Raw genomic sequence first — 12,357 nt, 5'->3', positions numbered from 1 at the left:
TGCAATTGTAGGTTAGTTACTCTCCGAGCTAGCTGACTGCAGGCCTATCTGCATCTTCTATCTCTGTCCCAAAGATAGCAAGTTCACTAATATAGAACTTTATAATTAGGTATGTGCTGGGAAAGAGTTGTTTAAAGGATCAATAAAATTATCAGGAATGTCCTTGTGATAGATAACCAAAAATGTTTGCCAAAGTAGTGTTAAATAATGAGTGAGGGATTTCAATCAAAGAGTTGAGGTTAATGGGGTTCAAATGGTAACTTTGCACTATTTGATATACCGGTAACACATGTTTTAACCCTGGGAATATTAAAGAATTGTAAAACTAAAATGAGAAAAACCAATAGAGACAACATATAACCCTGATTACTCTGAATCCTTCTAGCACACCGTCAAATCAAATGACTGAAGAAATCTCCTCTCACTGTATGTAGCCTGTTCTACAAGATACATGGTAACACATACTGTACTGTTACACCAGGGAAGTCATTGAAACTTTGAGTATATAGCTTTACATGGGATAATAGATACACAACAGCAACTTACAGTAATACTCTACTGATAAATATTAGAGCAGGAAATATCTGAAGCTCTCCTACATAAGAATCCAAGGCCATTTGTTTTCACAGATTAAATACATTTTACAAATGAAATCCACTGGTGCTCTTGCAAAGAGATCTCTATATAGCCATTGATTCTTGAAGGTTATAACTTATAAATGCCTCATGAGCTTAGTTCAACTGTCTTACCCCATCACAACCCAAAACATAAAAGGGATTTAAAAGGGACATAAACATAAGAAAACAAAAACAACTTAATTCTTTCTTCTCCAACACAGTATGGTTACTGAGGAAGATAGGAGGAGAGCCTTTATGAGCTCTGCAGAGCAAAAAGAAATCATTCTGCATTAAAGGAGTGACACTATGGTCTAATTAACAATGGTATTTACAGGGCAACTTTAATGTTATTATCACAGTTCTGTGGAGCACCTCTGATGATGAACAACTCATGTGAACAGGTGTGCTCTCCTTCAGTCTAGATTCAGTTGAATGACCAATATTTGAACGACCAACATAACCAAATCTACATAATGCCCTCTTTGGACAGTGTAGATATATTCTTTCCTTATTTAATTTTGAATTGTCAGGGTACAAACTTTTATTTGCTCTGGGCTCTATTCTGAGAATGAGATATGATTCCATCCATATTGGACTTTTCTAAAAATCTTGTTTCTGATAGAATTAATTCAATAAATTAACTCAATTTGATGGTTATTTGTCCTCAAATATTTTGTTTTCACATTCCAACACAGTTTGAAACAGTACCCTCTGTTATGATGCATTTTTGGATAAAGGTATTCAATTGAAATTGTATTGCCTTCAAAACAAGTTTTCCGTCTGAGGCCATTCTGTAATTCAGTTTCATATTCAACTGTCACAGTATGGTATACTCAAAAGAAAATTTAACAACAGAGAGAAAACTTTGGTAATTGACTTAAAGACTTGGAACAGTAAAGCATAATCCACAATGAGTCCGTAGTATGTGAGCCTGTGTTACTGTATTTGGGGTTTGACAACTGCCATGAAAATGAAGAAGATGAAGGAGATGGATTTTCGAAATTGATTATTTTTCTATTTTAATTTTCAACTGAATTATTTTGTTCCTTCACTATTATCCATCCTGATCTTGATCCTGATCCTGATCGTCTATTGTGGATCTTAGATCTAGATCACATCTGTTCCACCTCTGTCCTTTCAGCATTCATGATGGCTCACAATGGTATCTCTTTGGCTGGGCTGCTTAATGGCTGAATTGGCTTGATTCGTGTCAACTGTTTTCAAGTCACGTTCCAACTTGCAGTGTATTGAGCTAAAGTGTCCATTATTTGTAATTAGTAGGCTCATTAAGAGCTGTAACAGAGGGACACATTATGATGACTGTGACCATGACTCCAACTGCCATTAAGATGTCATGAGTGCAGCCTTTTTTTATTCATGTGACACTTTTTCAAAGGGTGAGAACAACGTGATTTGAAGGTATGTCTACGCGAGACCAGTGCAACTGTACCAATTTAAACCAGTTAATGATTAGCAATGTTATTTATTTATTATCACTGGGTAGATAAGGTTTTGGTTGGGTCAATATTAAAGAATCAAGTACACTTATCTCAATTGCCTTGGTGGAGAACGGAGGCACGCTTTATGACCAGGAGAGGGCATCCCGAATGACTGATTTGGGGAGGACTGGCATAGTCGGCTAGATTACCATTCTCCCGTCATCCCCAGTTGCGATAGACTACAGAGCAAGAAAGACGAAACGCGGCAAATATTGTAGTCTACAGCAAATCATTTTGCAAGTGGTCTGCGATATCCCACCAACACTCTCGCTCTGCTGTCTTCTACTGGAAATAATGGACTACAAACTTTTAGTGGTAATTGACGCTTCCTTGGAATATAATTTTTCACAATCATTCGTTAGTTGACGTTCGTTTTGGTGTGCGTTACTTAGGTCAAGACACTGATAAATCCTAAAAACTTAATTAAAGTGAATTTTATCGAGTGGGGATTCTCAAAGGAATTGCCCGTCTTAACCTATGGGTCCAGGTCCTGTAGAATTAAAATATGTCTTATTTACTGCCAATTTGACGGATGAGATTTTATTGGCCACGCAATTGATTGGATACGAGGCACCTTCTCTATACAGTCATTTCAATATTTTGGACCACAGCGGCAGGTGCGCATAAAGCAGTGTGTTTGGTTGCGGCGCAAAGTGGCTTTTCGGACTGAGCTGCGCGGGTTCCAATTGAGAGTTGGTTATTCTTGCCTAACCAGATGAGGAGTGCGCGTGACATGCGGGAGACGAGCATCGGAGGGCTCTAAACCTGTGGAAAGGAGCCTACATCACGCAGACATGGGTATGTTAAAACAAATGTGTTCCAGAAGCCCCAAATACATTTTTACCATAGACGACATAGGCTACTGTATTGTAAATTGACGATGACTAACGATAAAGATTGTCAGTGTTACCACTGTCATATGCTATGGAATAGGTTATGAGCTACTTGATCACGTTTCCTAACCTAATAGCTCACATAAGTAAAGGGTACTACTATGCAGGCTTTCATACAGAAACATCATTATCCATCTGCCGCATGCCGAGTGCCAATTATCACGCGGAATATATGTTGCCTCACGGGCAGGATGGGATACAGCCCACATGTAATCAATGTAACAGGTGAAAATCTATAACCCCTTTGGATTACCAGCTTCTTTTATAAATTGAAACCATTCGAGCTGCAAACCAGAGCACCAACTTGCTTACAATGTCAGGCACAAACTGGCAACGTTTATGATAGTACAGAGTTAAATCAACAGGTTTTGAATCAGATTTGTCTGTAGTATGCTGTGTCTTTTTGGCACTCGTCATCATGAGCAATGATATGCGGGTTTTATGCCAGACACTGAAAATCACAAACTAAGCATTGAGTACAGCTGATTCTGTAGTCGTGCTTTTTTTCGACCTCAATGTTTCATGGAAGCTGTTCACAGTCCCACAACTGAGCTCCATTCTTGTCAGTTACCTCTTACTACTAGGCTACATTTTGTTTTTCTTGAGACCTCATTAACATGATTGGCTTATGGATTTTATAATTTTGGCTCTTTTTCAGTTTGGTCAGATTTATATTATTCCACAATTTCTACTGTAGGTGGTGTGATGTTTACTCAGTGTGTGAGGAATACAGCATAAAACACACTGATTATTTCGTAGAAGACAGCGCTGAACAAATCCAGTAGTAATTTTAATAGTAACTTCTCTTCCCATCCCTTCAGTCATTCATAAGAGTGTCAAATCACCTTGATGTTTTGACCGAAGGATATATGTTTTCAGAATCTATTTTTTTTTTTAAGTGTTGCTATGTTTTTGTGTGTCTGTAGGGTTCCAGATGCGACGTAGATGGCTGATCATCACATTGTTGGTGCAGGCCTGGCTACTTGCTGCTCCAAGTACTGTCCGTGAACGCCCCTGCCCCGAGAGCTGCAGATGTGATGGGAAAATAGTATACTGCGAGTCCAATGCCTTCCGTGATGTGCCAAACAATGTGTCTGTGGGATGTCAGGGTCTCTCTCTGCGCTACAACAGCTTGGTGATCCTCAGAGCCAGTCAGTTCTCAGGCCTCAGTCAGCTTGTTTGGCTGTACCTGGACCACAACTATATTAATGCAGTGGACAGCCAAACTTTTCATGGGGTACGGAGGCTCAAGGAGTTGATTCTCAGCTCTAACAAGATCACACAGCTGCAAAACAACACTTTTCATGCTGTTCCCAACCTGCGCAATCTTGACCTTTCTTACAATAAGTTGCAAGTCCTCCAGCCCAGTCAATTTCTGGGCTTACGGAAGTTGCTTAGTCTGCACTTGCGGTCTAATTCCCTGAAAACTGTCCCAATGAGGGTTTTTCAGGATTGTCGCAATCTGGAGTTTCTCGATCTTGGCTATAATCGACTGCGAAGTCTCACTCGAAATGCCTTTGCTGGGCTGCTCAAGCTCATCGAGCTTCATTTGGAACACAACCAATTTTCCAAGATCAACTTCTCTCACTTTCCTCGCCTCAATAATCTGCGTGCACTCTATTTGCAATGGAACCGCATTAAGTCAATAACCCAGGGTCTTAGCTGGATGTGGACATCTTTGCAAAAACTGGACCTGTCGGGAAATGAACTGCAAGTGTTGGAAGCCAGCACATACCAATGTCTCCCTAATCTACAGACTCTAAACCTGGACTCAAACAAGCTAAGCAATATGTCCCAGGAGGCAGTGGATGCCTGGATCTCCCTCACCACCATCAGTCTAGCTGGAAATGTGTGGTATTGCAGCCCCAGCATATGTCCCCTGGTGGCCTGGTTGAGGAACTTCAAGGGCAACAAGGAGTCCACTATGATTTGTGCTGGCCCCAAAGAGGCTCAGGGGGAGAAAGTGATTGATGTGGTGGAAACACTTAGTATCTGTAAAGTAAATCCTACTCCTTTTGTCTCAACCACATTGTTCCTCACATCCCCATCTAAGCCCGAGATCCTGCCCCTTCCCACATTGTCTAATGTTGATGAGGAATTGACCAGGAGTGGCACAGTCATCCCATCACCTTCAGGCGCCTCCCCAAGCTTCCCACTGCCGGATGTTGAGTATGTTTCTTTCCACAAGATCATTGCTGGTAGCGTGGCACTCCTTTTATCAGTGGCCATGATTCTCCTGGTTATTTATATTTCATGGAAACGCTATCCCAGCAGCATTAAGCAGCTTCAGCAGCGCTCCATGGTGAAAAAGCGGCGGAAAAAGGTGCGGGAAACAGAACGCACCCTCAGCTCACCTCTGCAAGAGTATTATGTGGACTACAAACCTGCAAACTCTGAAACTATGGATGTGCTGGTTAATGGGACAGGAACCTACACATACACCATCTCAGGCTCCAGAGAATGTGAGGTATGACCCGTCGCCCTCCTAAAATCCATTTCCACTGCGGGGCACGAGAGGTAAATTTTCCAGTGATGTGGGAGGAAAAAAACATGATTTTTTTTTCTTCTGTGGTCGTGTCTGTTTGTGGAAAAGGAAAAAAGAGTCAATGCATGGTGACTTGAGTCATAACACACTGAGTTTGTTCAGTTCCATTTGCAAACCCAGATGATGTTAAGTGCAATATTTTTCTTTCAGTCCAAACATGTAGTAGGTAACTCAATAATGGATTTGTTATTGATAATTACTCAATACTGACAATACATTACCAGACAAAAGGTTGTAGACTTGTTCAGGAAGATCACAATACAATACAGTTTACTAGCTTACAGCCAAAATAGAATGATGATTTCCTCAAATGAAGGAGCTTTACATGCAAGATCAAGTCACTTTGCAGTGAGTTATTTCCTATCCTGTGTGTATTTGCTGCAACAGCATACATTGCCAAAGGCTTCATTTGTGTTAAATACTTGAGTCAAGTGAATCTTGATTGGGTGAGTTGTTGTTGTTAGATGTCAAAGACGTATACAATTGAAAGCATATTGAATAGATGGACAACAGCTACCCCGACTGTTTTCTGTGGTAATGGTTCATGTATTACACATACCTTCAGTGAGGGTATTTATTGGTCAATGTCATCTTACACCTTGCTGTCTCTCTCTATCTCTCTCTCTTTCTCTCTCTTTCATTCTCACTCTGTCTCTCTCTCTTTCAATCTCACTCTCTCTCTCTCACTTTCATTCGATATTTCTGGTTTTAACCATAGAGGAGTGAAGTCAGGCAGTTTGTTGGCATGGCAGAACTCCAGCAAAGCAGAGGCTAGAGGCCATCACAGTGGCCCTAGATGTTGTAAGACGTCGGCACGGCAGTTTTCTCACAGCAAGAGGGACTTTGATTTTATCACAGCAAATTGGAAGTCGGTCTAGGAAATCTTAGACAAAGCCTGAGGACGTCAATGTGCGTATCTATCCAACACGTGCTGTGTTGCCTGGGTCCGAACTGAGTAAGAGAGGAGCATACTATAGAGGTAAAGGTAAAGGGATAGTGAGGAGAAATAAGGAGGAAAAGTTGAGGGACTTCAGAGATATTCCCAGTATTTCTACCCTCTGTGTTCTAGATCTTCCCAGTAATGCTATCTGTTATTAAGTGCACAGGTTGCTAAACCAGTATCCAGTCAAGACGTTCTTTTGCAGAGCATTTCTCAAGCACAAGCTGCAGAGGGAAGCAGGGGTGACAGTCTTGTCACCATCAGTCCCTCCATCAATCTAGATTTCTTGTGAAAATGTGGCATGGGAGCATTAAATGGCAGACCTAATCGGGTTTCTGCTGGCTAGAATAACTAATAGCCCATCAGAAGAAAAGAGCAGGTTGAAGTTTTCCTCATATTTTTTATTCCCTGTCTTCTCCTTCTCAAGGGGCAGCCTGATTTGTTGTAAATGTAATAGGATTTGTTTGTGTTATCTCTCAAGCCAAATGCTACTATGCACAGTAAGCTTAAACAGAGGAGGCATATCCTCTCAAATAAGAGTCCATTCAGTTTTAATGACATTTTGAGCCCATTTCAGTTGGTGGAAACATTTCAGCCCAGATAGCCCCACATTGTCCCTACAAACCCCCCTTTGCCCTTTCTTTTGCTTTGCAATGTAAAAGCTGGCGGTTTTGTTTTAAAGCTGCTATCTGATGTTAAGTAATGGTGAGTCATTCATGGTGGAGGGACAATTAATTATATAAAAAAGCCCAGAATCTCTCCTTTCTCTTTGCCGCCCCTGGTCTTAATTTTTGGTGTTTGGGTGAGTTTTGGTAATTGATGTTATAGATCATTGAACATGAACATTATCAAAAACACAAGGATCCTGGTAAAAAAAAAAGAAATCTCCCCCTCCCAAAAAAGAAAAGGTGGATAGAGTCACAATAATTTACGGCAACAGCATTCAAGGCCTAGTTCATCCTGACACCTATTCAAAAGATTGATCTTTTAATCTGATCACCAACTACCGTATTCCTTATGTGCCATTGTGGTGTTTTTGGGTAATGTTGTCTACGTTTCCCGCCAATATTTGAAGAGAAATCTATTGTACTCTGACTGCTACTATTTAAGACACTAGAGATATTGCTTGAAAACAGAAAAAACTAATGGTAGCATTTTATTTTACCTCACAGATTTTTACTCATTCAAACGACATGTTTGAATGACAATTACATAGGTTATTACTATGAATAACTTCCATGTTTCTTTGGGATGATCTGATGCAGAACTTTAATCTGGAAATAAACTCAGTTTTTGCAGAAGACAGCATTAACTTTTTGTTTTGTTAAAGTACTATCTAGTCTAAAGCAATACTACTGCACTGCTGCACTGCATTAGATGGTTTTTTCCATTTTGTTGTTTCATTATGTTTGATGTGTGTGTGTGAGAGGGAGAGAGAGAGAGAGACGATGGAGAGAGTGGATGGAGGTGAATTGGAAGGAAAGGCACAAAAATCAATATTGCATGTTCTGTAAAACATTCTCACCACAGATAAATCAGTGGATGAGATTATCCTTGGCCCAGAGAACAGAAGCATTTCATCAATTGGAGATCACGAGTTTGTATCGATCTCCCAGCCCATGCATGTTTGACAATATTGAATCCTCCTTGTTTCTGGCAATTCTTTTTGATCTCAGTCAATCCTCATCTCTGTCTGTGGTGATTGGAGCCAAAGGACCATGGAGGGTGGGCATGTAGGGGGGGAGGGAGGGGGGCAGCAATCCTTTGTGAAGACAAAGTACCTTTAGGTGGTATACAGACAGACTCATCCTAGAGGGTTTACATTAGAGTTGACAGCATAAGTTACTGTAAGTTGTTCAAAGTAATTTAGTGTCACCCAAGTAAACCTGTATAATACAACAATGAGCTTATTTATGATTTATGAATAAGATGAGCATAACTGTTGACAACTACATATTTCATAACAGAATTAAATTATGTTTTGAGGTCCAACTGCATTTTGTCATTGAGTCCAGTTTCATTCATAGTTTCTGGCTGATTTGTGAACATGAGTGTATTTTCTGGGTGCTGTTTTGATTATGTTGAAAAGGTTTGATTGAAATGCATGGTTGCAGACAGGCAGAGTGTGCCACCACAGAGACTTAACGTGGCCCAGTGAGAGCCAAGGCTAAAAGGCTAATTGGTTGTTCTCAAGTGATTGATGTCAAGGTTGTCTGGACATGCCAAATTAGCAGAGCCCGAGGTGAGATGGGTAATGGCTCATGAGACAGGGGGTAGCCTTGAAGCTAACAGAATTGCTTTGGGAGGGCAGAGACACAGGATGCCACTCAAAAAGCTGTCAGGTACTATGAGACTGATTGATAGAGGGACATTTGATTTTGGGGTATGCAGCCCTAGCAGATGCAATTGATCTCATCATACTCAGCCAGTTGCCCATGCAGACCAACTTTGTTCTCAACTCTTTCAGGCAAAACCAACTGGGAGACTGATCTTAAAGCGACATTTCACTCTCAAACTATTAACGAGAAATATACCTATTTAAAGTAAAATCCCCTGTGGAGCAAATGAAAAGGACCTCAAACGTATGTTGCCAAAGCACAATTTCTAGTTTGTACTGTACCTGTTGACAGTCTCTCTCAGATGTATTGCAGTTGTAATTGAGAAAGCACAGGCGGAACATCATCCTTTAACATTAAAGTGAACAGAATCAAACATTACAAAACTGTCAGCACACAGTATGGGGGAACAGACAGCACACAGTATGGGGAAACAGACAGCACACAGTATGGGGGGAAAATGAGGATCTATGGTTGGAAAGTGTTAAGATTTAAAGGCTGGCCCCAGACACTGGGACCTAATGAAACCAGCCGACTGAGTTGAGACTAGCCTTAGAATTGACAACCTGCCTGTGTACCAGTGTAATTTAGAAACTTCCTCTGGAGAGACCTCCTGAGTTATAGCTCTCTCTCCCTCTCTCTCTCTCTCTCTCTCTCTCTCTCTCTCTCTCTGTCGTTCTCTCCCTCTCACCTCCGTATCTGCCTCTCATTAATCATGTGTTCTTGACTCAGACATTGCGCTGTGGCCAGGTCCCCTGAAGGTCATGCTGTGTGAATCAGCAGACAGGACCCATAGTGCAGCCCTCTTCAAACCCAGGCCTGTAACTGACTCTGGAGAGATGCTGAGTTCATGGTTTACGTTGTGGCACATAAATACTATGTGTCAGACAAGCAGGAGGGGTTCTAAAAGGCTTAACCTGAACGAACGTTGTGTATTTTGACATTGAATTGTGTTTTCAGAGATCCGTAAATGAAAGGGTACAATAAAGTAAAGAATAAAGCAATTTAATTATTTCGATTTAATTATTTCGATTTCGATCACAAATATACACTCACCCGCCACTTTATTAGGTACACCTGTTCAACTGCTCGGTAATGCAAATATCTAATCAGCCAATCACATGGCAGCAACTCAATGCATTTAGGCATGTAGACGTGGTCAAGACGACCTGCATCAGAATGGGGAAGAAAGGTGATATAAGTGACTTTGAACGTGGCATGGTTGTTGGTGCCAGACGGGCTGGCCTGAGTATTTCAGAAACTGCTGATCTACTGGGATTTTCACGCACAACCATCTTTAGGGTTTACAGAGAATGGTCTGAAAAAGAGAAAATATGCAGTGAGCGGCAGTTCTCTGGGCGAAAATGCCATGTCAGAGGAGAATGGTCAGACTGGTTCGAGATAATAGAAAGGCAACAGTAACTCAAATAACCACTCGTTACAACCAAGGTATGCAGAAGACCATCTCTGAATGCATAACACGTCGAACCTTGACGCAGATGGGGTACAAAAGGGGGTCCAACCCAGTACTAGCAAGGTGTACCTAATAAAGTGGCCAGTGAGTGTATATAATATATAATATATATTTGATGCTTGGACCCCCATATCACACCTTTCTCTGAAACAACACCATTCAATGAATCATGCAACCTGAATACACACCAGGATCATGTTTATCCGTAAATTATCTTAGTAATATTAGATATTAGTTGTCTCCACCCAGTTCAATTTGCTTGAAATAATTGGTGTTTGCATTGGCTTGGCTTAGTTGGCATCATGAACACTCAGTCAGCATTTGCATGTCTGTCCTCAACGGGGTACTGGTGTTGTTTTCAGTGAGTGTGGTACCCTCCCTTTCCCTTCTTCCTTTCTCCCCTCCTCACTACCCTCTCCCCTCCCTTATCCCCTCTCTACCCTCTCCCCTCACCCCTTGGCACCTAAAGTCGTGTCAGCCTTAGTTGGAGGTCTGAGGGCATCCAATAATCAGCTCACAAGGCTTAGTGGCTACTGGCTAGGATACCTACTAACCATCTCATTGCCCCCCAAATTAGATTTGTGCCCTTATTTCCACCAAGGCCCTCTTAGCACCGCCTCTCCCACAATAAAGGAAAAGGGCCTCCAGGCTGGCAGAGATGTTCTGTGGGCAAGAGGTTCAATTAGTTCAGTTGTCATGGAGCAATAAATGACAAATTAAGTGCCTGGCACTGGCTACTGCTTGGTGGAGGCTGAATGCGAATACTAATGCCATCTCTGTCTGAAGCTGGACGAAGACAGGGAAAAGGCTCAGGCTAGGCTTCAACAGAAAAGCAGTCTTTTTATTTTTGTTTTGGAACCGTATATAGTTTGATATGGCCGGGTCCCCGGTTGGGATCACTTGATTTGTTGTGAAACTAGTGTAACAGATTCATTCCTTCTTTTTTTTTATTTTTATGAAATATCAATGTCCTACTGTAAATGTTTGCAAATACCATTTTATAGTACTATTTATTTGGTGTTATATAGATCAACAGTTCTATAGTATCTGCTGTTTTCTTTCTGTACACCATCTCTAACCAAAAAAAGAACATCCGTGTTCTTTGTATTTAACAAACAAAACATAACCCTAACAACTGAAAGGTTGTTGTAAGGATAAAGAGGAGAGAAAATGTGATTATATATGAATCATGAAATATGATTATATATGAAATATACACTCACTAAACACTTTATTAGGAACACCTGTACACCTTTTCATGGTGGAGGTGATGTAATGGTGTGGGGATGTTTTCTTGGCACACTTTGGGCCCATTAATACCAATCAATCATTGCTTGAATGCCACAGCCTATTTGAGTATTGTTGCTGACCATGTCCATCCCTTCATGGCCACAATTTACCCATCTTCTAATGGCTACTTCCAGCATGATAATGCACCATGTCACAAAGCAAAAGTTGTCTCAAACTGGTTTCATGAACATGACATGGTTTCATGACAATGAGTTCAGTGTTCTTCAGTGGCCTTCCCAGTCACCGGATCTGAATCCAATAGAACACCTTTTGGATGTGGGAGAACGGGAGATTCACATCTTGAAAGTGCACCTGAAAAATCTGCAGGAATTGTGTGATGCAATCATGTCATCATGACCAGAATCTCAAAGGAATGTTTCCAACATCTTGTGGAATCAATGCCACGAAGAATTGAGGCTGTTTTAAGAGCAAAGTGAGGCCCTACCCAGTATTAGTATAGTGTTCCTAATAAAGTGTTCAGTGAGTGTATTTCATTGTTAATGATGGCTACGATAATGTAAAACTACAATGCCTGTTATGATGGGGGGCTTCCGTGTGAATGTGATGGAGGACTGGTCCATCTGAACATAGGAGATTAATGGTCAAACCTTAATCTGCTTATGTTATTTTTTTCTGAAGAGAACACTGCTGGATAATCAAACTGAGGTAGAATGGATCCATTGAACTTTGTAATCAATTACATTTAGTGCCCCCAATCCTACATGGATGAAAAACCAGATGTAGGGCAGTATTTTACACCCAA

General features: G+C 41.0%; 1 protein-coding gene across 1 annotated transcript; it reads left to right on the top strand.

Annotated features, from left to right (window-relative positions):
• Positions 1-3,943: 3,943 nt before the first annotated feature.
• On the top strand, positions 3,944-5,482 carry LOC310807695 (leucine-rich repeat transmembrane neuronal protein 4; the record flags this gene model as incomplete). Its single annotated transcript, XM_083674260.1, has 1 exon — positions 3,944-5,482. One exon carries the CDS (start codon positions 3,944-3,946, stop codon positions 5,480-5,482), a length of 1,539 nt encoding a protein of 512 aa, XP_083530386.1.
• Positions 5,483-12,357: the final 6,875 nt, after the last annotated feature.

The sequence above is a fragment of the Argentina silus genome (genome assembly GCF_951799395.1).
Source record: "Argentina silus genome assembly, chromosome: 7".
In the NCBI taxonomy this organism is placed as follows: domain Eukaryota; kingdom Metazoa; phylum Chordata; class Actinopteri; order Argentiniformes; family Argentinidae; genus Argentina; species Argentina silus.
Note: the sequence above shows the minus strand (reverse complement) of the source record. Positions and strands in the feature narration are given on the sequence as shown.